This window comes from Lepidochelys kempii, chromosome 12 (assembly GCF_965140285.1).
Source record: "Lepidochelys kempii isolate rLepKem1 chromosome 12, rLepKem1.hap1, whole genome shotgun sequence".
Classification (NCBI taxonomy): domain Eukaryota; kingdom Metazoa; phylum Chordata; order Testudines; family Cheloniidae; genus Lepidochelys; species Lepidochelys kempii.
Genome location: NC_136391.1, coordinates 1,841,023 through 1,862,398, shown reverse-complemented (window position 1 = coordinate 1,862,398; position 21,376 = coordinate 1,841,023). Strand labels below are relative to the sequence as shown.

At 48.7% G+C, this 21,376-nt stretch overlaps 1 protein-coding gene across 7 annotated transcripts in view; it reads right to left on the bottom strand.

Moving 5' to 3' along the window:
* The window catches only part of WDR59 (WD repeat domain 59), a 93,258-nt gene extending 73,823 nt beyond the window's left edge, over nucleotides 1–19,435 (bottom strand). For 2 of the 7 annotated variants that reach the window (XM_078848060.1, XM_078848062.1), the window contains exons 1-2: nucleotides 19,081–19,430; nucleotides 13,870–14,169 (exon numbers count right to left, since the gene is read on the bottom strand). In XM_078848060.1, coding sequence (XP_078704186.1) covers nucleotides 13,870–13,898 — 29 coding nt within the window. In that variant the 5' untranslated portion in view covers nucleotides 13,899–14,169; nucleotides 19,081–19,430. Of the gene's footprint in view, nucleotides 1–2,844; nucleotides 2,899–13,869; nucleotides 14,170–19,080 lie in introns of those variants that run through there. The other 5 variants (XM_078848064.1, XM_078848063.1, XM_078848059.1 and 2 more) reach the window with 5 other exon arrangements.
* Nucleotides 19,436–21,376: the final 1,941 nt, after the last annotated feature.

Below are 21,376 nucleotides of genomic sequence, written 5' to 3'. Positions count from 1 at the left end.
AAAAAAGAGAAGCATTTGATAAGGCACAAATAAAAATTACTCCTGCAAACGCTGAATTCCCTCAATCCCCTTTTGGTAAGTGTGTGAAGTCAAAAGTGTAGAAAGGATCAGACTCGAGACACTGATAAGTTAGAGAGGATCCAAAGAGAGACAGAAAAGATAAGAGGATATCAGGACTGTTAAAGTTACTTCTACAAAAGGCTGGCACTGGAATGTCCTGAATTACTTATTACTGATCACACAAAGGTCAGATGTACGGTAAGCAGGCAGCTGTTCTGGGCCCTCTGACAGCACTGCCAAGAGGAGGAACAGGAAGACAGCTCGGTTTCCTTTGCAAACCAAGCCTTTTAAAATCATCAGAGGCTACATTCTCAGAAGTAAAAAGAAAAGGAGGACTTGTGGCACCTTAGAGACTAACCAATTTATTAGAGCATAAGCTCACGAAAGCTTATGCTCTAATAAATTGGTTAGTCTCTAAGGTGCCACAAGTCCTCCTTTTCTTTTTGCGAATACAGACTAACACGGCTGTTACTCTGAAACCTGTCATTCTCAGAAGTGTAAGGCGTGTGGGAGACAGGCATATGCATGGTTTTCACAGGGTGCTGAGCATGCTGGTGGACAGAGGCATGGGAATGGGCTCAGGTGTGGGTGTGGCACACACAGCAGATTTTCAAAAATGCAGGGCTGCCCCCTAAGCCATTATAAATGCAGGCAAGCTAGCTGTGTTACTGGCATGAGCAAATCAAAATGTGCAAGTGGGAGTGGTATCCAGCTAGACCGGGGTGGGCAAACTTTTTGGCCCGAGGGCCACATCGGGGTGAGAAACGGTATGGAGGACCGGGAAGGGAAGGCTGTGCCACGCAAACAGCCTGGCCCCCGCCCCCATCCGCCCCCTGACTGCCCTCCTCAGAACCCCCGACCCATCCAACCCCACCTGCTCCTCGTCCCCTGACTGCCCCCTCCCAGGACCCCCAGCCCTAACCACTCCCCGGAACCCCCCCATCCAACCCCCCCACTCCCTTTCCCCGACTGCCCCCCCGACCCCTATCCACACCCCCACCCCCTGACAGGCCCCCCAGGACCCCACCCCCTATCTAATCCCCCTTCTCCCTGCCCCCAGACTGCCCTGACCCCTATCCATAACCCCGACCCCTGACAGCCCCCCCTGAGACTCCCACGCCCTATCCAGCCCCCCCCGTTCCCCATTCCCTGACCGCCCCCCTGAGAATCTCCACCCCATCCAACTGCCCCCCGGAACCCCCTGCCCCTTATCCAACCCCCGCCCCCTCCTTATCATGCCGCTCAGAGCGGCAGCAGTTCGCAGCCCCACCGTGCTCAGAGAGGGAACAGCAGGGGAGGAGCCAGGGGCTAGCCTCCAGGCCAAGAGTGCAAGGGCGGGGCAGGACGGTCCTGCGGGCCACATAGTTTGCCCACCTCTGAGTTAGACCTACACTGACTGCGGGGCCTGCTGTTCCTGTTCAAATCAGACACTGCTGGGGACAAAGCGGCACTGAGGGATGTGACTACAAGGAGGAGACAGGCAGGCTTGGGGGTGGGGTGATGGGTATCCACAGACTTTGTTTTTTTGCTTTAAAGACAGAGAGACAGGAGCAGTAGAGGGAGGAACAACCATTGAGCACAACTGTGGAGTCAGCCAGATAGCTGCAGCCACATCTTTCATTTTGAAAAGAACATGCTAATGGCAGGTAATGTGCCATTAGCATATGGCAATGAGTTACTAGCTCACAGTAATGTGGCAGGTGGGAGCAAAACACATGCAGCCCAAGCAGTTTAAACACCAGCCACTCAGGAGGCTTCCGAGTCACAGTGCCAAAGGGAGCAGGTGCCTTGAAAGCCAAATATCTATGGCACCTGCTACCATGCCAATCTAGAGGATTTCAACCAGAACTGCAGGACCATACATGCATTCTGCAGGGTTATGCCCTCACATATCACTGGAGGACCATGATGGTAGCTGCTCCCCATCCTTGTCCTGACCTCCTCTGGGCCTGGTATAACCTGACTAGTCCCTCCATATCTTGGCGATGGTGCTCCAGTGTGTAAGCACAGGGTTTTGCACTTTTCAAATAGGTAATTCATTTGTTGGAGGCCTGACTTTGCGGTGCACACTCAGGGGAAAGTCAAAGCCCAAGGGGTGTGCTCAGCCTAGGTCCTAATTTATAAGAGAGCCACTTCTACTCTTCTCTCATGTTTCCTTGCAGGATCCAGAGGCAGAGAAGGCAAGGGCCAATGTACAGAGGGGCCAGGTGCTCTCAGACCACTGCCTCCAGTTCCTAACACATACCTTGCCACACAAGGAAGTGATACACCAGGGTCCTATACAAAAGGAAATGAGGGGTAAGGAGTAGGGTGGGGGAGCTGGACTTTGGAAAACCACAGTAAGATAAACTGGGGCATTAATTTAGCTGACCATACTGCATGGATTCACCTGGCAGGGATATTGACAGCAAAATACAGGATCTCCCACCCACTTGCATAATTTAAGAGCTTATTAATTCATTTATGATTCTAAAGAAAACCATCAGTGATCTGTACTTCAAGCAGAATTCCAGATAGCCATACTAGTTAAGTGACACTCCAAAGACTCTACTGGTGTCATCAGGAAAGCATCCGCTGCAGAAACAGTAACAGTGTTTGAGTTAGTGTTTCTGTCTTTTGCCTCTCTGTCGCGTTGGAAACGTGACCCAGTAAGCTCTGAATAGAAGTCAGTTTCACCCCCCTCCAACAGTGCATCAGCTTTTCAATCAAGATCAGCCTGAAGGTCACTGATTTGACTTCTGAAAGAGACTGCCACAAATTTCTATTGGAGAGTGTCACACTCACCCTGAGAGCACCGCATGCTGTCCAAGACAATCCACTGACATAGCAGTTGCCTGTCAAAGAGAAAAAACTAAATTACACCCATCAGTTTACGTTTCCAGTCAAACAAAGCTATGTGCAAGATTGAAATCCTGAAGGAACGCCTGCCTGCTTATCTTTAAGAAGGCCCAAGCTGGTAGGGTGGAAGCAATGCTTGCTTGACATCAGGGATAGAAGAATTATCTTCCTCCCACAAATCACAATCTGGGATGGGGAGCTGATCTGAAGGATGAAGGTAGTGTGAAGATGTTGTCTCTTTAGTGTAGGTTGAAGAACAGATATGACAGACACAGCTGCAAGCACTGAAAGCTTACTTCATTTCCCTTAACTCTGCAACCACAGATGAAACCTTTTAATCACTGTTCTCTAATGATTATTATTAATGAGGTTCTGTTCCTGTTGTGAAGTAGCTTTTAAAAAATGTTAACCCTGCTTTTATTCCGGGAACATCTTTTACAATCCTGCACGTATGTAAAGTGTGACCACTTCTGTAGGCCAGACATGCACAAATGGAAGATAGCTAAGATATATCAGAGTCTTCTTTATGTTTAACTTTCGTATTGATGGAAACTAAGAGACCCCTAAGTCCCTCCAAGAGATTGAGACAGAACAGACTGGCAGATAAGTTTCTGCAGGAAGAGAAAATGAAGCAGGTTTTGAAAAATTGACATCTACGTGCTAACGGTGCGTAGGAAGCTTTATCTGAATAGCCAAGGGCCTAAACCATCAATTTACATATAATTTAAATGTAATTAAAAAAACTTCTAGCTCTCATGGTTTCAAAGATAAGCTTCTAAATATGACCCAACTGTAAAGCAACACAGTACCATCTTCCTAAGCCTGCAGCCAGCTAGCTAGCTCCTGTCCTTTTACTGCTGCTAAGAGCTTTGCCAAGCAGTGTCAGTGTGAAATTAACAAGCCTCTGGTCAGCTTCACAGCTACCAACTGGGCAGCAGAAAAAAGAATAAATATATATGTTGGTTTTACTCTACTGCCGGGCTGGCAAACCTATGAGCAGGGTAGTGCTGGCTGCCCTCCCTGCATTTTTTAGGGTTCAGATTGTTTTGTTCTGGTTGGTAAGTTGAGTCTTCCGGCTAGTAGTGGGTCTCATTCATTTCTCCAAACACTGAAGCTGAGAATTTAAAACGACTCCGTCATTTAGGACCCTAAATAGCAAGGGCTAAAGCTATCCCCCTGGACTCCAGTTAAGAACTGCAAACAGAATTACTAGTATAAAGTGTGTTATGACATTTACAGCAACGTAACATAGGGGAGGAGGATTTGCAACAATATTTCTGTCACAGTTCAGGGCAACTGTACCTGTATTCCCCCGAGAGGTCCCTCAAGGGCCCCCACTCTAAGTTCCCAGCTCCTCAGCCGCCACCTCTCTTGGGTAGAGAGCTGCATTCTTTTCCTTTTTTCTTTAAAGGCTGCACAGTTTTCTACCCACCCTCTGATACTCCCAGCAAGACAGTCTGCCTAAAAGGCCAGCATCTGTGCTTTGCTTTCTCTCCAGAGGCTGTGCCCTGTGGATAGCCCACAGTTATAAGTTACCACACAGCTCTTTGTAAGCAAGCACCTTTACTCTTCAGGTGAAAGATTTACAGAGAAAACATATTAAAAGACTAAAAGAACCTACTTGCAAGCTAAAAAGTTTATCAGAGGTCAACAAGGGCTCTGGTAGGTGTCAGTCCTTCAAAACTCACAACTGGGTTTTCCCCATGGTTACAGGTTCATAACTGGCACAGATTCAGAATCAAGAACCACCATGAATAGCTTAATCTTGGCCTCATGTAACAGGTGATCAGCAGACAGTGGCCTGCTCCTCAGGGCCTAGCTTTGAAAGGCTGGGTTTTTGCATAATCAGAGGTGAGGAATTTGCATTCACCTCCCCCTAGATCAGGGGTGCGCAAACTACAGCCCACGAGCCGTTTTAAGCCGGACTGTGAGCCACACCACGCGACTCGGCCCCACTCCGGCTGGGGAATTGGGTCAGGGGCCGCACCACGCTGCTCCCAGAAGCCGTGGATGGGGATGCATGGGGCGGATGGGGCTGCGGATGTGGCAGCGTGCAGAGCCGCCTGGCCACGCCTCTGAGTAGGAGCCGGAGAAGGGTAATGCTACTGCTTCCAGGAGCCACTTGAGATAAGCGCCGCTTGGAGCCTACACCCCCTGAGCCTCTCCCCATGCCCCAACCCCCTGCCCCAGCCCTGATCCCCCTCCTGCTCTCCAAACACCTTGATCCCAGCCCAGAGCACCCTCCTGCACCCCAAATTCCTCATTCCCAGCCCCACCCCAGAGTCTGCACCCCCTCCTGTACCCCAACCCCAATTCTGTGAGCATTCATGGCCCACCATACAATTTCTATCCCCGTCGGGCCAAAAAGTTTGACCACCGCTGCTCTAGATATTCCCCAGGAAATCCACTTGACACTTTGTGTTACAAAAGCCCATTCTTGTCTGACACATTGTTCAAGATAGTCCTTTGAAACGCTAGGTCTCACATCTGTCACATCTCCCCCCTCGAGCGGTTACATGCAATCACGACCCACAATAATATATGAACTATTCATTTAATACAATGGACTCCAAAGATACTTAAACTTAATTAGTAAGGTCTCCCTAAGATATAACAGGAAATTGCCATCTCTATCACAATAGCTAGAATAGCTCCTTTTATGAAAAATGAAGAGGAAAATAGCTGAAGCCATTATTGACATAAGCGCTTTTGGTCTGATGAAGAACTAGTCAACTGGCAGGTATTTAATGCAGCTAGAGTGGAGCAACCTTATGCTCTTGGTACTTTGTCCATCTTTCCCAGGAGATAGGAGAACACCAATAATTCAAAGCTCAAGTCATCTTGTACAAAGGTTTTTAAAATAGGTTTAATCAGCTGTTCCTGTTTTAAAAAGTTCTTTGCAATTTAGTAACTGTTCATATATGGTTGTAATTAACACTTTATGTATCGGTATACTGCATTTGTAGACAGTGAGTAAGTGTTGTTAGGACAAATTTCAATGCCATAAAACTTAATTACTGACGAGAACAGGACAAAGTGCCAGTATACAGTCTCACATCCTGGACGACCATTCTGTCAGCATCACAAATGAGGTCACTTGATAGGAAGATGGCTGGTCCAGTATTACAGGTTCGAATCTGGGTGTAAAACTTCACTGTCAAATTCATTGCAGAGGTTTTGCATGCCAAGAACATGACCTTTCAGAATGCAGCTCTGAGCAAAACTAAGACAGATTTCCTCTAGACTAAATTCTCAGGTTACCTGCAATTAGCTTATTTAGATAGGTATGTTCAAACTATTGCATGTTTGAAAGGAATGCTTAGTCAACAGCACAGGCAGCATCCCCCACCCCCCAAACATCTTTACTGCTCTTCTATCTTCAGAAAGCACCTTCTCATACCCCCGAATGCTATCTGCTTTTGGATGTACTGTAACTATTGCTTTCCACTTTGCAGGAAGCAGACAGACTTGATTTTCCATGGTTGCACTATCTTTAGATTCAGTAGAGTGTCCTGTGGCACCTTATAGACTAACAGATGTATTGGAGCATAAACTATCTTTAAATTGTAAGCTCTTGGAGGGTAGAGACCAGTTACTTATTTAGCTTAGCTCACTGTCTTGCATGCTGAAAGCTAATCAGAAAAAAATTATTTTAACCCACCTTTGGGCTGCACTGACAGCTTGCCAAGAACCTATGGGCCACATCCATTTGGATCAAAGAGCACAGATTACAAACTCCTTCAATTTCAGCGAGGAGATGTAGCCTGTAGACACTCCAGGTTTTAATCTGCTATACGGCCTTCTGCTAAGAGATACAGTATTGTAGGCTGTGGCCTGGAGTTTCCACAAGTAATGCTTTGTTATTAAACATCAGGTTGGCTGCAGTGAGGAGCTCTATGGGCTGTAAGTGCTGAGTGTTATTTGTCTGTAGATTGCTCTTTAGCATCTGTGTAATATTCATGTCACAGAGGCAGTGTGGATAGAACATGGATGAGATGCAGGCTGTCACTGGTCTGTAGGGTGACTCCAGAAAATCACTTCACCTCTGTGAACCTCAGCTTCCCCAGCTGTAAAATGGGGATAATGATACTGAGGATTGACTTTGTAAAACATTCGGAGATATACTGCCAAGAAGTGCTCTGTAAGAGCTAGGGAGTTATAGTGTTTTACCACATGCTGTGAGCAGAGCTCTCACACAGCCCTACCCATACAGATCCAAACCCAAACCATATGAGTATGTTCAGCGTTAGTGAAAGGTGCCAGCCTACCAGCCCTGGGGACTGAAGTCCTCTACTCCTAGAACTGGCAGTGCCAGTTCCTAAATCCACCAGTGGGCCTTGCTGCTGACCTGCAAGAAACAGCTCCAGGAGAAAGGAAGTAGGTTCAGCCTCCATAGTCTTTTTAATCCTCAGCTTCTCTATTAAGATAGATTTCAACATGACAGTTGTCAATCTGCAAGGAAGAGGACTGAGACCCCCAACTCATTTCATATAAACTGTCAAGTGGTAAGATTTGCTTTCTCCTGATCTGGACCAGATCTGAACAAGTGAACTAGAGGTGAATGTCTTCATCTCATTATCAATTCTCTGGAAGCAATTCTTCACCACGGCACCATGTTCATTTCTCAAAACTTGATCTCTTTAATACTTTGACTAGAGGAAGAGATGGAGGAATGCAAGATGTAAAACAAAGAAGGCTGTAGGCTGGATTCATTACACTGAAAACGTATTAACTCAACACCTTTGTTCCTAAAGAAGTAGTGTGACAAGAGATGGTAATTTCCTGCAATATCCTGCACAAACCTGACTGAATTAAGTTGGTCTGTCATTGTGGCCAGGGACTGCATGTAATTCCATGGGGAAGAGGGACCACAGCGCTAACAGGAGCTAAGAGGGGGGCTGGTTAGGTAAATTCCCTCCAGCTGTAACACCACCAGAGCAGCATCACCACTTGGGGAGGCTTGCATAGACAGGTTCAAACTGGATTCTCCATGGACCAACAGACAAAAAAAGGACTTCTGGTTAAACACCCTGAGTTAAAACAGACTCAGGGCCTTCTTTCTGATCCTACAGATGAGCAGGACCATCTGTCTCAGTGGAGAAGGGGCAGTCCTTTCTTGGAAGGGTTGGAAGGACGTGGCCCAGTTTGTCGCCTTGTTCTGAGCAAAAGGGGTTATGAATTTGTACCCACAGAAATAATCCCTGGTGGGGTTTAAAGGACTGTTTACTGGCCAGACCACTTGTTGGAGTTGGGGTGCTCTCTGGTACGCTTATTGGCATGTGCAATATAGGCTCTTTTATTGTGTTAATATGTTTTCTCTGTAATGTTTTTACCTTAAGAGTAAATGTGCTTGCTTAGAAAGAGCTGTGTGGTAACTTAACTGTGATAATTACACCGTTTTCTGTCTCCAAGACGAAGAGTAAAGCAGGCCCTGCTTAGGCATCCTGGCTTTACTTGGAAATTCACAGTGAGGGCTGCCTGGAAATACCCAGCTCAGGAGGGACAGAGGCACTAGTCTGCACCCAAAAGAGGTGACTGCTGGGGAGCTAGAAGCTAAAAGTGGGAACTCTTGCTGGACCACAGAGAGAGAATACAGGTGCAGTTGGGGATCGGTCCTGCTTTGAGCAGGGAGTTGGACTAGATGATCTCCTGAGGTCCCTTCCAACCCTGATATTCTATGAACTGTAACAGACAGAGCTACTGTGTTCAACTGTTGTTGCAATTGCTAGTGCTTCTTTTAAGCATGTTTCCTTATGTGGTATATTTTAAAACATCTGCATTTGGATGCACTTGTAAGGGTTTCACTATAAGTAGTAGCTTCCAAAATATAAGTTTGCCTTCTTGTTTTCTTGAAAAGAGGGCCCCCAATTTTCTTCCACTCAAACCCAATTGAACAATGTAGACTAGAGATAAACTGCCATAGAAAATAATTTAAATGTTGCTTTCACCAGCAACCCCAGTAACAGAAACAGTAAATCAGCACGTCAGACATGGGTCTGTTCCCCAAATGTTTTAAATGAGTTATGGCTAAATGAACAAGATATAATTTGCCCATCAGATTTTAGATGATTAAGCTGGACAAAAATACTAGAACTCTGGGTATAGTCATTTTAATAAGAGGAATAAATATATGATCAGCAATTGAGCAAAAACAATAAAAAAGTTATTCTCAATTGATTAAGTGTATGCATTGTATGCATTCAGCAAAACATGGGATGCTTAGCAACAAACTTCAATTTAAAATGCTCATTTTCTTGGCAACAGAGGTTATGAGTTTTTAAAAATATGTTGCTTAGCAGGCACAGAGCTATCTTGGCTGTTCAGATATTTGATAGTCACTACACTTTCACACAAGGATTTCAAGGAAATGAAGCCAAGAGGATTTCCTACCACGATTATTGCCAGAGATCTTTCTGCTATTTTATTAAAAGAACCTTAAATGCAATAGACGTGCAGGACAGGAAAGCAGCCCGGTTTCTACGTATCAACTTGGTCATCCATTTCCATTCACCATGAATCTCTTTTGCAGATTGAAGCCATGCTTAGATCCCCATCACCTTGCAAGGGTTGTAGCTGTGACGGTCACTAACACTGAAACCAGCAGCAACTGTCCAGATTACCAAAATCCATTTCAGGAGAAAGAAACTAGAAATACTTTGACGGAGTCAGTCACTCACCCGGCAGTTAAGTAAAGGGGCGAGGCAGGCGAGCCAAGAGTTAAAAAATAAACCTAGGGTAAGCATGTTGAAAGAAGGGGAAAATGATACAAGTATGTCTTATCTGGTAGTTTGGAAGAAAACATAAAACCAAGGCCTTGAACACTTATGGTCATAAATGATTCCAAGGCATTTCTCAAAAAAAATAGGCCTAACTCTGGGATCTTGCCCAAATCCTGGATTAAAGAGACACCAACACATTTAAAAATATATGCTGTAAACAAAATAATATTGCTAAAAGTACCAGGGGAACCCAATTTACTGCTCACATTTTTATTCAACTTTACTTTAATAAGAACTTGTTTTGAAAAAGTTAAAGGGATAGTCAACTTTAAAAAGTTTCTACAACTGAATTAAAAGTAGTTTCAGCTAATACACCCGCTACTGAGTATCCCTGCCAAACTTTGTGGTTTAGCAATTACATTTTATTTTTTAAACAAGAGAAGAACGAGGGGGGATTTGATAGCTGCTTTCAACTACCTGAAAGGGGGTTCCAAAGAGGATGGATCTAGATTGTTCTCAGTGGTGGCAGATGACAGAACAAGGCGTAATGGTCTCTAGTTGCAGTGGGGATACAGAAGGACCTAGACCAATTGGAAGATTGGGCCAAAAGGAATCTGATGAGGTTCAATAAGGATAAGTGCAGGGTCCTGCACTTAGGACGGAAGAACCCAATGCACAGCTACAGACTAGGGACCGAATGGCTAGGCAGCAGTTCTGCAGAAAAGGACCTAGGGGTGACAGTGGACGAGAAGCTGGATATGAGTCAGCAGTGTGCCCTTGTTGCCAAGAAGGCCAATGGCATTTTGGGATGTATAAGTAGGGGCATAGCGAGCAGATCGAGGGACGTGATCGTTCCCCTCTATTCGACATTGGTGAGGCCTCATCTGGAGTACTGTGTCCAGTTTTGGGCCCCACACTTCAAGAAGGATGTGGATAAATTGGAGAGAGTCCAGCGAAGGGCAACAAAAATGATTAGGGGACTGGAACACATGAGTTATGAGGAGAGGCTGAGGGAGCTGGGATTGTTTAGCCTGCAGAAGAGAAGAATGAGGGGGGATTTGATAGCTGCTTTCAACTACCTGAAAGGGGGTTCCAAAGAGGATGGCTCTAGACTGTTCTCAATGGTAGCAGATGACAGAACGAGGAGTAATGGTCTCAAGTTGCAGTGGGGGAGGTTTAGATTGGATATTAGGAAAAACTTTTTCACTAAGAGGGTGGTGAAACACTGGAATGCGTTACCTAGGGAGGTGGTAGAATCTCCTTCCTTAGAGGTTTTTAAGGTCAGGCTTGACAAAGCCCTGGCTGGGATGATTTAACTGGGAATTGGTCCTGCTTTGAGCAGGGGGTTGGACTAGATGACCTTCTGGGGTCCCTTCCAACCCTGATATTCTATGATTCTATGATTCTATGGGGGAGGTTTAGGTTGGATATTAGGAAAAACGTTTTCACTAGGAGGGTGGTGAAACACTGGAATGCGTTATCTAGGGAGGTGGTGGAATCTCCTTCTTTTGAGGGTTTTAAGGCCCGGCTTGACAATGCCCTGGCTTGGATGATTTAGTTGGGGATTGGTCCTGCTTTGAGCAGGGATTGGACTAGATGACCTCCTGAGGTCCCTTCCAACCCTGATATTCTAGGATTCTCTCTCTCTCTACTGCTGCTTTAAGGCCTCACACAAACAACGGGGGAAAATGACTGTAATTTCAAAGGAAACTCTGAAAGTGACTATATAGCAAGTACCACCAAAAGAGAGAGAATTTTCTCTCTAATATTTTAATTACAGGCATCTCAGTTGTTAACTGTAACAACAACAGGTAAAAAAAATTCTTGATAGAAGTATGATTTTATACTTCAGTAAGGCTTTTGTTACTGTCTCATATGACTTCTCTTAAACAAACTAGAGAAATATAGCCTAGATGAACCTACTACAAGATGGGTGCACATTATCAATGGTTCACAATCAAGCTAAAAGGATATAGCATGTGGGGTCCCACAGGGATCTGTCCTGAGTCCATTTTATTCAATATCTTCAAATATAATTTGGACAATGACATAGAAAGTACACTTATAAAGTTTGTGTATGATAAGCTGGGAGGGGTTGCAAGCACCTTGGAGGGCAGGATTAGAATTCAAAATGATCTTGACAAACTGCAGAAATGGTCTGAAATAAATAGGATGAAATTCAATAAGGACACAGATAAAGTACTTCACTTAGGAAGAAATAATCAATTCCACAAATACAAAATGGGAAATGACGGCCTAGGAAGGAGTATGCAGTGTTGTAGCCATGTCAGCCCAGGAGATTAGAGACAAGCTGGATTAAGTAATAGCTTTTATTGGACCAACTTTTGATGGCGAGAGAGAGCTCTTGAAAAGCCCTGTGTACTTTGAAAGTTTGCCCCACTTACCAACAGAGTTGGTCCAATAAAAAAAAATATATTACCTCACCCACCTTGTTTCTCTAGGAAGGAATATTGCAGAAAAAGATCTGAAGATTATAGTGGATCATAGATTAAATGAGAGTCAACAATGTAACACGCTGCAAACAAAGTGATCGTTCTGGGATGTATTAGCAGAAGTGTTTTACACAAGACACAAGTAGCAATTACTCCATTCTAGGGAGCCCTGATAAGGCCTCAACTGGGAGTATTGTGTTCAGTTGTGGACACCACACTTTGAGAAAGATGTGGACAAATCAGAGAAGGTCCAGAGGAGAGCTAGAAAAATGACCTGTGAGGAAAGATTGAAAAAATTGGGTTTGTTAGTTTGGAATAGAGGTGACTGAGTGGGGACATGATAACAGCCTTCAACTATATAAAAAGGTTGATATAAAGAGGAGGGTGAGAAATTGTTCTCTTTAGCCACGGAGGATGGGACAAGAAGTAACAGGCTTGAATTGCAGCAAGGGAGATTTAGTTAAACATTAGGGAAAAGTTCTTAACTGTCACAGAAGTTAAATGCTGGACCAAATTAACTAGAGAGGCTGTGGAATCTCTGTCGTTGGAGGTTTTTAGGAACAGATTGGACAAACAACTGTCAGCGATGGTCTAGATTTGTTTCAGAGTAGCAGCCACGTTAGTCTGTATTTGCAAAAAGAAGAGGAGTACTTGTGGCACCTTAGAGACTAACCAATTTATTGGAGCATGAGCTGTTGTGAGCTACAGCTCACTTCATTGGATGCATCGATCTAGATTTGGTCCTGCCTCAGTGCAGGGGGCTGGACTTGATGACCTCATGTGGTCCCTTCCACTCCTGCATTTCTATGAGCTAGTCTACACTAGAAGTGCTACAACGGCACGGATGGAGCTGTGCCACTGTAGAACGTCTGGTGAAGATGTCCAAGCCGATGGGAGAGAGCTCTCCTGTCCACTTAATTACTCTACCTTTGCCAGAGGAGGTAGCTCTGGTTTTGTCTACACTGGCACTTTTGGCAATAAAACTTTTGTTGCTCAGGGGTGTAAAAAAACACACCCCTAAACAACAAAAGTTTTAACCACAAAAAGCACCAGTGTGGACAGTGCTTTGCTGGGGGGAGCCGCTCTCCCACCAGTGAAGCGATCGCCCCTGGTTGGGGGTGGTTTTATTTTGTCGCCAGGAGAGCTCCCTCCCCGCGACAAAGAGGGGCTACCCGGCACCTTCCCAGGGCAGGGCTGCAGCAGCACAGCCATGCCGTTGTAAGGAGCCTGTCTCCAGCCGACGAAGCGCTGCCTACGCCCGGGGGGCTGCGGGGTGGCGTATTCACACCCCGAGCGACATCAGCGACGCCCAGGACGAGGCGGCGCAGACAAGGCAATGGCAGCATGCCTCCAAGCGGACAGTGTCCCTGCAGCTCCGACTGGGCATGGACTCTTCACCACCCGCCCCACATTTCTGCGCAGTGCTGTGGCTGTTAAATAGCTGCCCAGTGCCCCGCTCGCCCCTGCTGAGCCGAGCCCTGTCCCTGCGGGGCTGCAGTGCCCGGCGCTGGCAGGAGCAACGCCGCCACCGCGCTGCTGCGTGGCTCCCCAGAAGCGGCTGCATCGCGGCGCTGGGCGCAGGGCCCTGCCCAGGCAGCAGCCCGCAGGGGCTGGGAGAGGCGCCCCCCGGCGCGAGGGCTGGGCGGGAGGATCCGAGCCCTGGCGGGGCCCGTGCGCCGGGGAGCGCCGCAGGCGGGCTCCCCCTCGGCCCCAGTGCCATGGGAGGGGGGAAAGCAGGGCGCTCCCCACACGGACCAGGCGGGGGGGGGTGGGACGCGGAGGCTGCGGGAGCTTGTTACCTGCGAGTCCCGGAACTCCACCACCACATTCTCGCTGCTCCAGCGTGCCGCCATCTTCAGCCGCCCCGCGCGACGCCGCCGAGGCGAACGGCATTGGAGACGCGACTGCGCACGCCCCCGGCCGGAAGAGCAAGGGCTGCTGGGAGATGTAGTCCCGGTGTCCCAAGGCAGGACTCAGAGAAGCGTTCGCGCAGCCGGGCTCCTCCCCCACAGTCTGTGCGCTCAAGGCGCGTGGCCGCTCCTAGCAGGGAGCGCTCCGGCCGTGAGCGTCACGGGATCCCATGACTCCTGGAGCTGGGGCTTTAAGAAAAAACACCAACTATTGGGAGACTCGCACTCAGAGCACAAGTTGTCACCCCTCTCTAGCTCTCTCTGTGTGTAATCATCTTCCCCAGGGCCCTGTACTGCATTGCTGAGCTCATGAAAGGAGCAGCGAGGCAGTTTTCTTCAGTTACCTAAATATTTTCTTCTTTAGGTATTTTTTTGCCATTGGTTAAGAGGCTATTGGTCAGTAGGTTAGGCCCTGAATTTAGGTACTGTAAAAATTATTAAAATAAAAAATGTTGACAAAAGCTGGTATTTACAAAATTGCTTTAATGGGATTAAAAATAAAAATAGTTTTGTGTTTGGGTTTCAACATTACCTTACAATGGTCCCAAACCTGCTAACACTTGGATGCATGCTTCATTTTGCTTAAATTAGTAGTCCCACTAAAATTAATAAAACTGCTCACAGCCCTGATCTTGTAAAAATGTCTATGTGCGTGTACTTATCTTTACTACCATGAGTAGGTCCATTGAAGTTAATGGGATTACTCATACAGTAGAACCTCAGAGTTACAAACACCAGAGTTATGAACTGAGCAGTCAACTACACACCTCATTTGGAACCGGAAGTACACAATCAGGTAGCAGCACAGAAAACAACTACAAAAAAGCAAATACAGTACAGTACCGTGTTAAACTTAAGTTAAAAAATGTTTTGAAAAGGGAAGGAAACTGTTTCTGTGCTTGTTTCATTTAAATTAATATGGCTAAAAGCAGCATTTTCTTCTGCAAATAAAATTTCAAAGCTGTTTCAATGTTCAGTTGTAAACTGTTGAAAAGTTTCAGAGTAACAGCCGTGTTAGTCTGTATTCGCAAAAAGAAAAGGAGTACTTGTGGCACCTTAGAGACTAACCAATTTATTTGAGCATAAGCTTTCGTGAGCTACAAGTCACTTCATCGGATGCATACTGTGGAAAGTATAGAAGATCTTTTTATACACACAAAGCATGAAAAAATGGGTGTTTACCACTACAAAAAGTTTTATCTCCCCCCACCCCACTCTCCTGCTGGTAATAGCTTATCTAAAGTGATTACTCTCCTTACAATGTGTATGATAATCAAGTTGAAACTGTTGAAAGAACAACCATAATGTTTTGTTCAGAGTTACGAACAGCTTCCATTCCCGAGGTATTCGTAACTCTGATATTTTACTGTAATAGTAAAGTTAAGCATGTGTTTAAATGTTTGCAGGACTGGGGCCAACGTTTGCAACTGCAATGCTGAAGATTTATTCTATATGAGAACCTGAAAGTGAAACTAACTAGGAAATAACTTCAAATAAAATTGAGTAGTCTATTTTCATAGTGGAAGCCAAGTAAAATGCAAAAAACTAACCAAAAAATAAAAATACTGAAAAGTAAATAAGGTTGTAACAATTATTTGGTGTTAATATTCTAAAATGGTCCTACTAGTGCTAATTTGGGATTTTTTCAATCTAGCCCTGTTGCACATAAGGAATCTGAGAAAGGTAAAATTATTTCACTCAATCATACCATATCAAATCACCAAGTCACTGCTTTTTTTTTTTTCCTGGTTGTGTGTCACAATCTGATGCCCCAAATTCTGCAATGAGATGTATAGTAAGACCTCTACATCCACATGGCACCCTACTGACAATTGCACAATCAGTGACAAAGGGAGGACATGACAAAAATCTACAAATACTTGAATGGTGTAGGTGACAGGAAGGGAGAGGAATTATTTCAAGTACTACAAAGAACATAAGACCTAAGAGTAATAATGGGATGAATTCAAATAGAAACTTTCTGGCTGACTATCAAGAAAAACTTCCTTACAATAAAATCTATTAGAATCTCCAGCAGAGTGGTGGAAGTGCACAAGGACAGGACATTTTTACAATGGTCTGGATGCATTATTATTTTAATTAAGACCTGACACAGTGTGCTTTGTGGGTGCATGACACAAAATACAGACAAACAGCAAATACAGACAAATACAGCAAACAGGAAAACATCAAAAAAGAGCTCTCCGACCTGGAGACTCTCATAAATAACCAACCTTCCATACAAATGGACTTTGCTAAAATAAGACAGGAGATCTACATTACACAAAAAGGAGTACTTGTGGCACCTTAGAGACTAACCAATTTATTTGAGCATGAGCTTTCGTGAGCTACAGCTCACTTCATCAGATGATGAAGCTGTAGCTCACGAAAGCTCATGCTCAAATAAATTGGTTAGTCTCTAAGGTGCCACAAGTACTCCTTTTCTTTTTGCGAATACAGACTAACACGGCTGTTACTCTGAAACCTACATTACACACTTCACCTCCCTACAAAGGAAAAAGGACTGTAAGCTGTTTAAAATCCTACCTGCCACATGTGGCCACAACAGTGGTACCCAAACTCACCCAGCAATATCGTCAATCTATCCAGATACACACTCAGCCCAGCAGAAGAGTCTGTCCTATCTCGGGGACTCTCTTTTTGCCCCACCACCCCCACAAACATGATACAGTTCTGGGGTGATTTGGAAGCCTACTTTCGCCATCTCTGACTCAAAGAATACTTTCAAGATAACACTGAACAGCGCACTGATACACAGATACCCTCCCACCAACAGCACAAGAAGAAGAACTCCACATGGACTCCTCCTGAGGGTCGAACTGACAGTCTGGACCTATACATACAATGCTTCCGCTGACGTGCACAGGCAGAAATAGTGGAAAAACAACAATGCTTGCCTCATAACCTAAGTCATGCAGAACGCAATGCCATCCACAGCCTCAGAAACAACCCTGACATTATAATCAAAGAGGCTGATAAAGGAGGTGCTGTTGTCATTATGAATGGGTCTGACTACCAAAAGGAGGCTGCCAGATAACTCTCCAGTACCAAAGTCTACAGGCCACTTTCCTCAGATCCCACTGAGGAATACGCAAGAAACTGCACCATCTACTCAGGACACTCCCTACACTAACACAGGAACAAATCAACATACCCTTAGAGCCCCAACAGGGGTTATTCTATCTACTACCCAAGATCCACAAACCCGGAAATCCTGGACGCCCCATCATCTCAGGCATTGGCACTCTCACTGAAGGATTGTCCAGATATGTGGACTCTCTACTCAGACCCTACACCACCAGCACTCCCAGCTATCTCCGTGACACCACTGATTTCCTGAGAAAACTACAATGCATTGGTGATCTTCCAGAAAATACTATCCTAGCCACCATGGATGTAGAGGCTCTCTACACAAACATCCCACACGCAGATGGAATACAAGCTGTCAGGAACAGTATCCCTGATGATGCCACAGCACAAATGGTTGCTGAGCTCTGTGACTTTATCCTCACGCACAATTATTTCAAATTTGGTGACAATATATACCTCCAGACCAGTGGCACCACTATGGTCACCCGCATGGCCCCACAATATGCCAACATTTTTATGGCTGACCTGGAACAACGCTTCCTCAGTTCTTGTCCACTCACGCCCCTTCTCTACCTACGCTACACTGATGACATCTTCATCATCTGGACCCATGGGAAGGAAACCCTGGAAGAATTCCACCACAATTTCAACAGTTTCCACCCCACCATCAACCTCAGCCTAGACCAACTTACATGGGAGGTCCACTTCCTAGACACCACGGTGCAAATAAGTGATAGTCACATTAACACCACCCTATACCAAAAACCCACCGACCGCTATGCCTACCTTCATACCTCCAGCTTCCATCCCAGACACACCACATGATCCATTGTCTATAGCCAAGCGCTGAGGTACAACCGCATTTGCTCCAACCCCTCAGACAGAGACCAAAACCTACAAGATCTTCACCAAGCATTCTCAAAACTACGATACCCGCACGAGGAAATAAGGAAACAGATCAACAGAGCCAGATGTGTACCAGAAGCCTCCTGCTTCGAGACAAGCCCAAGAAAGAAACCAACAGAACTCCACTGGCCATCACATACAGTCCTCAGCTAAAACCTCTTGAACCCATCATCAGTGATCTACAACCCATCCTGGACAACAATGCCTCACTTTCACAGGCCTTAGGAGGCAGGCCAGTCCTCGCCCACAGACAACCCGCCAACCTGAAGCATATTCTCACCAGCAATGACACACCGCACCATAGTAACTCTAACTCAGGAACCAATCCATGCAACAAACCTCGATGCCAACTCTGCCCACATATCTACACCAGCGACACCATCACAGGACCTAACCAGATCAGCCACACCGTCACCGGTTCATTCACCTGCACGTCCACCAATGTAATCTACGCCATCATGTGCCAGCAATGCCCTTCTGCTATGCACATTGGCCAAACCGGACAGTCCCTACATAAAAGGATAAATGGACACAAATCAGATATTAGGAATGGCAATATACAAAAACCTGTAGGAGAACACTTCAACCTCCCTGGACACACACTAGCAGATTTAAAGGCAGCCATCCTGCAGCAAAAAATCTTCAGGACCAGACTTCAAAGAGAAACTGCTGAGCTTCAGTTCATTTGCAAATTTGTCACCATCAGCTTGGGATTAAACAAAGACTGTGACTGGCTTGCCAACTACAAAAGCAGTTTCTCCTGCCTTGGTGTTCACAGCTCAACTGCTAGAAGAGGGCCTCATCCTCCCTGATTGAACTAACCTCCTTATCCCTCGCCTGATTCTTGCTTGCATATTTATACCTGCCTCTGGAAATTTCCACTACATGCATCTGAAGAAGCAGGTATTCACCCACAAAAGCTTATGCTCCAATACGTCTGTTAGTCTATAAGGTGCCTCAGGACTCTTTGCCGCAAAATACAGTCAGTCTCTGCTCCAAAAATCTGCAAAGTTATGCATGTGTATTTGCATAAATGTAATCACACTAGCAGTTCCACTGAAGTCAACGAACCAGGTCACTCACATGAGTAAAGCCACTCATTTGTCTGTGCTTCAGCTTCCCAACTTTAAAATGGAGATATTAATCTTTCCTTTGTCTGTCTTGCCTGTTTGAATGCTGTAAGCATTTTGGGACAGGAACTGCCTCGTATTATGTGTCTGTACCATGCCTAGCACAATGGATCCCTATCTCTGCCATGGGCTCTAGGCAATAGTGTGAAATTAATAATAAACTGAAATCTATGGTGCAACCTTAACTATGGACCCCGGACTGTTCCACCATGAGAGCACACCGCCAGCGCTTCACACACCATTATAACCGGCAGCAGAGGCTTGCGGCTGCCCCAGAGCCCAGCTCCGCGCACCCCCAGCGCCCAGCCCTGTCCGCGCACCACCAGAGCCTAGCCCCGTCCCTCCCCAGCGCCCAGCCCCGCGCACCCCCAGCGCCCAGCCCCATCCCTCTCGAGCGCCCAGCCCTGCGCACCCCCAGCGCCCAGCCCCGTCCGCCCATCCCCAGCGCCCAGCCCCGTCCATCCCCAGCGCCCAGCCCTGCCCGCCCCCAACCCCGTCTGCTCATCCCCAGCCACCAGCCCTGAGCACCCCCAGCACCCAGCCCCGTCCCTCCACAGCGCCCAGCCCTGCGCATCCCCAGCGCCCATCCCCGTGCACCCCCAGCGCCCAGCCCTGTCCGCCCATCCCCAGCGCCCATCCCCGCCCATCCCCAGCCCCGTCCGCCCCCAGCGCCCAGACCCGTCCGCCCCCAGCGCCCAGCCCTGTCCGCGCACCCCCAGCGCCCAGCCCCATCCATTCCCAGCGCCCGGCCCTGTCCGCCCATTCCCAGCGCCCAGCCCCGTCCACCCAGCATCCAGCGCCCAGCCCTGCGCATCCCCAGCGCCCATCCCCGTGCACCCCCAGCGTCCAGCCCTGTCCACCCAGCCCCAGCGCCCAGCCCCGCCCATCCCCAGCGCCCATCCCCGCCCATCCCCAGCGCCCGGCCCCATCCATTCCCAGCGCCCGGCCCCATCCATTCCCAGTGCCCGGCCCCATCCATTCCCAGCGCCCGGCCCTGTCCGCCCAGCATCCAGCGCCCGGCCCCGACCGCCCCCAGTGCCCAGCCCCGTGCACCCACAGCGTCCAGCCCTGTCCGCCCATCCCCAGCACCCAGCCCTGTCCATCCCCAGTGGCCAGCCCCGTCCGCCCAGCACCCAGCGCCCAGCCCCGTCTGCCCAGCACCCAGCGTCCAGCCCCACGCACCCCCAGCGCCCAGCCCCGTCCATCCCCAGCGCCCAGCCCTGCGCACCCACAGCGTCCAGCCCTGTCCGCCCATCCCCAGCGCCCAGCCCTGTCCATCCCCAGTGCCCAGCCCCATCTGCCCAGCACCCAGCGTCCAGCCCCACGCACCCCCAGCGCCCAGCCCTGTCCGCCCATCCCCAGCGCCCGGCCCCGCCCATCCCCAGCGTCCAGCCCCACGCACCCCCAGCGCCCAGCCCTGTCCGCTCATCCCCAGCGCCCGGCCCCGCCCATCCCCAGCGCCCGGCCCCGCCCATCCCCAGCGCCCAGCCCTGTCCGCCCATCCCCAGCGCCCGGCCCCATCCATCCCCAGCGCCCAGCCCTGTCCATCCCCAGTGCCCAGCCCCATCTGCCCAGCACCCAGCGTCCAGCCCCACGCACCCCCAGCGCCCAGCCCTGTCCGCCCATCCCCAGCGCCCGGCCCCATCCATCCCCAGCGCCCAGCCCTGTCCATCCCCAGTGCCCAGCCCCATCTGCCCAGCACCCAGCGTCCAGCCCCACGCACCCCCAGCGCCCAGCCCTGTCCGCCCATCCCCAGCGCCCAGCCCCGCCCATCCCCAGCGCCCGGCCCCGCCCATCCCCAGCGCCCGGCCCTGTCCGCCCATCCCCAGCGCCCGGCCCCATCCATCCCCAGCGCCCAGCGCCCGGCCCCGACCGCCCCCAGCCCCGTCCATCCCCAGCGCCCGGCCCCGCCCATCCCCAGCGCCCGGCCCCATCCATCCCCAGCGTCCAGCCCCACGCACCCCCAGCGCCCAGCCCTGTCCGCCCATCCCCAGCGCCCAGCGCCCGGCCCCGACCGCCCCCAGCCCCGTCCATCCCCAGCGCCCGGCCCCGAGCCTGGGCGCCGCTTTGATGGTGACTCGAAGCGTGCGCCCGAGGCGGGCTTTCGGGCAGGGTCTGGAAGCAGGGGCAGGTCCCCGCTGCCGGGGAAGGTGGGGCCGCGCCCCCCGACAGCGCATCTCTAACCCCCCTCGCTCCCCGGCCCGCCCCGCCCCCGCCCCCCGCGCCGCGCCGGCGATGGGGGCTGGCAG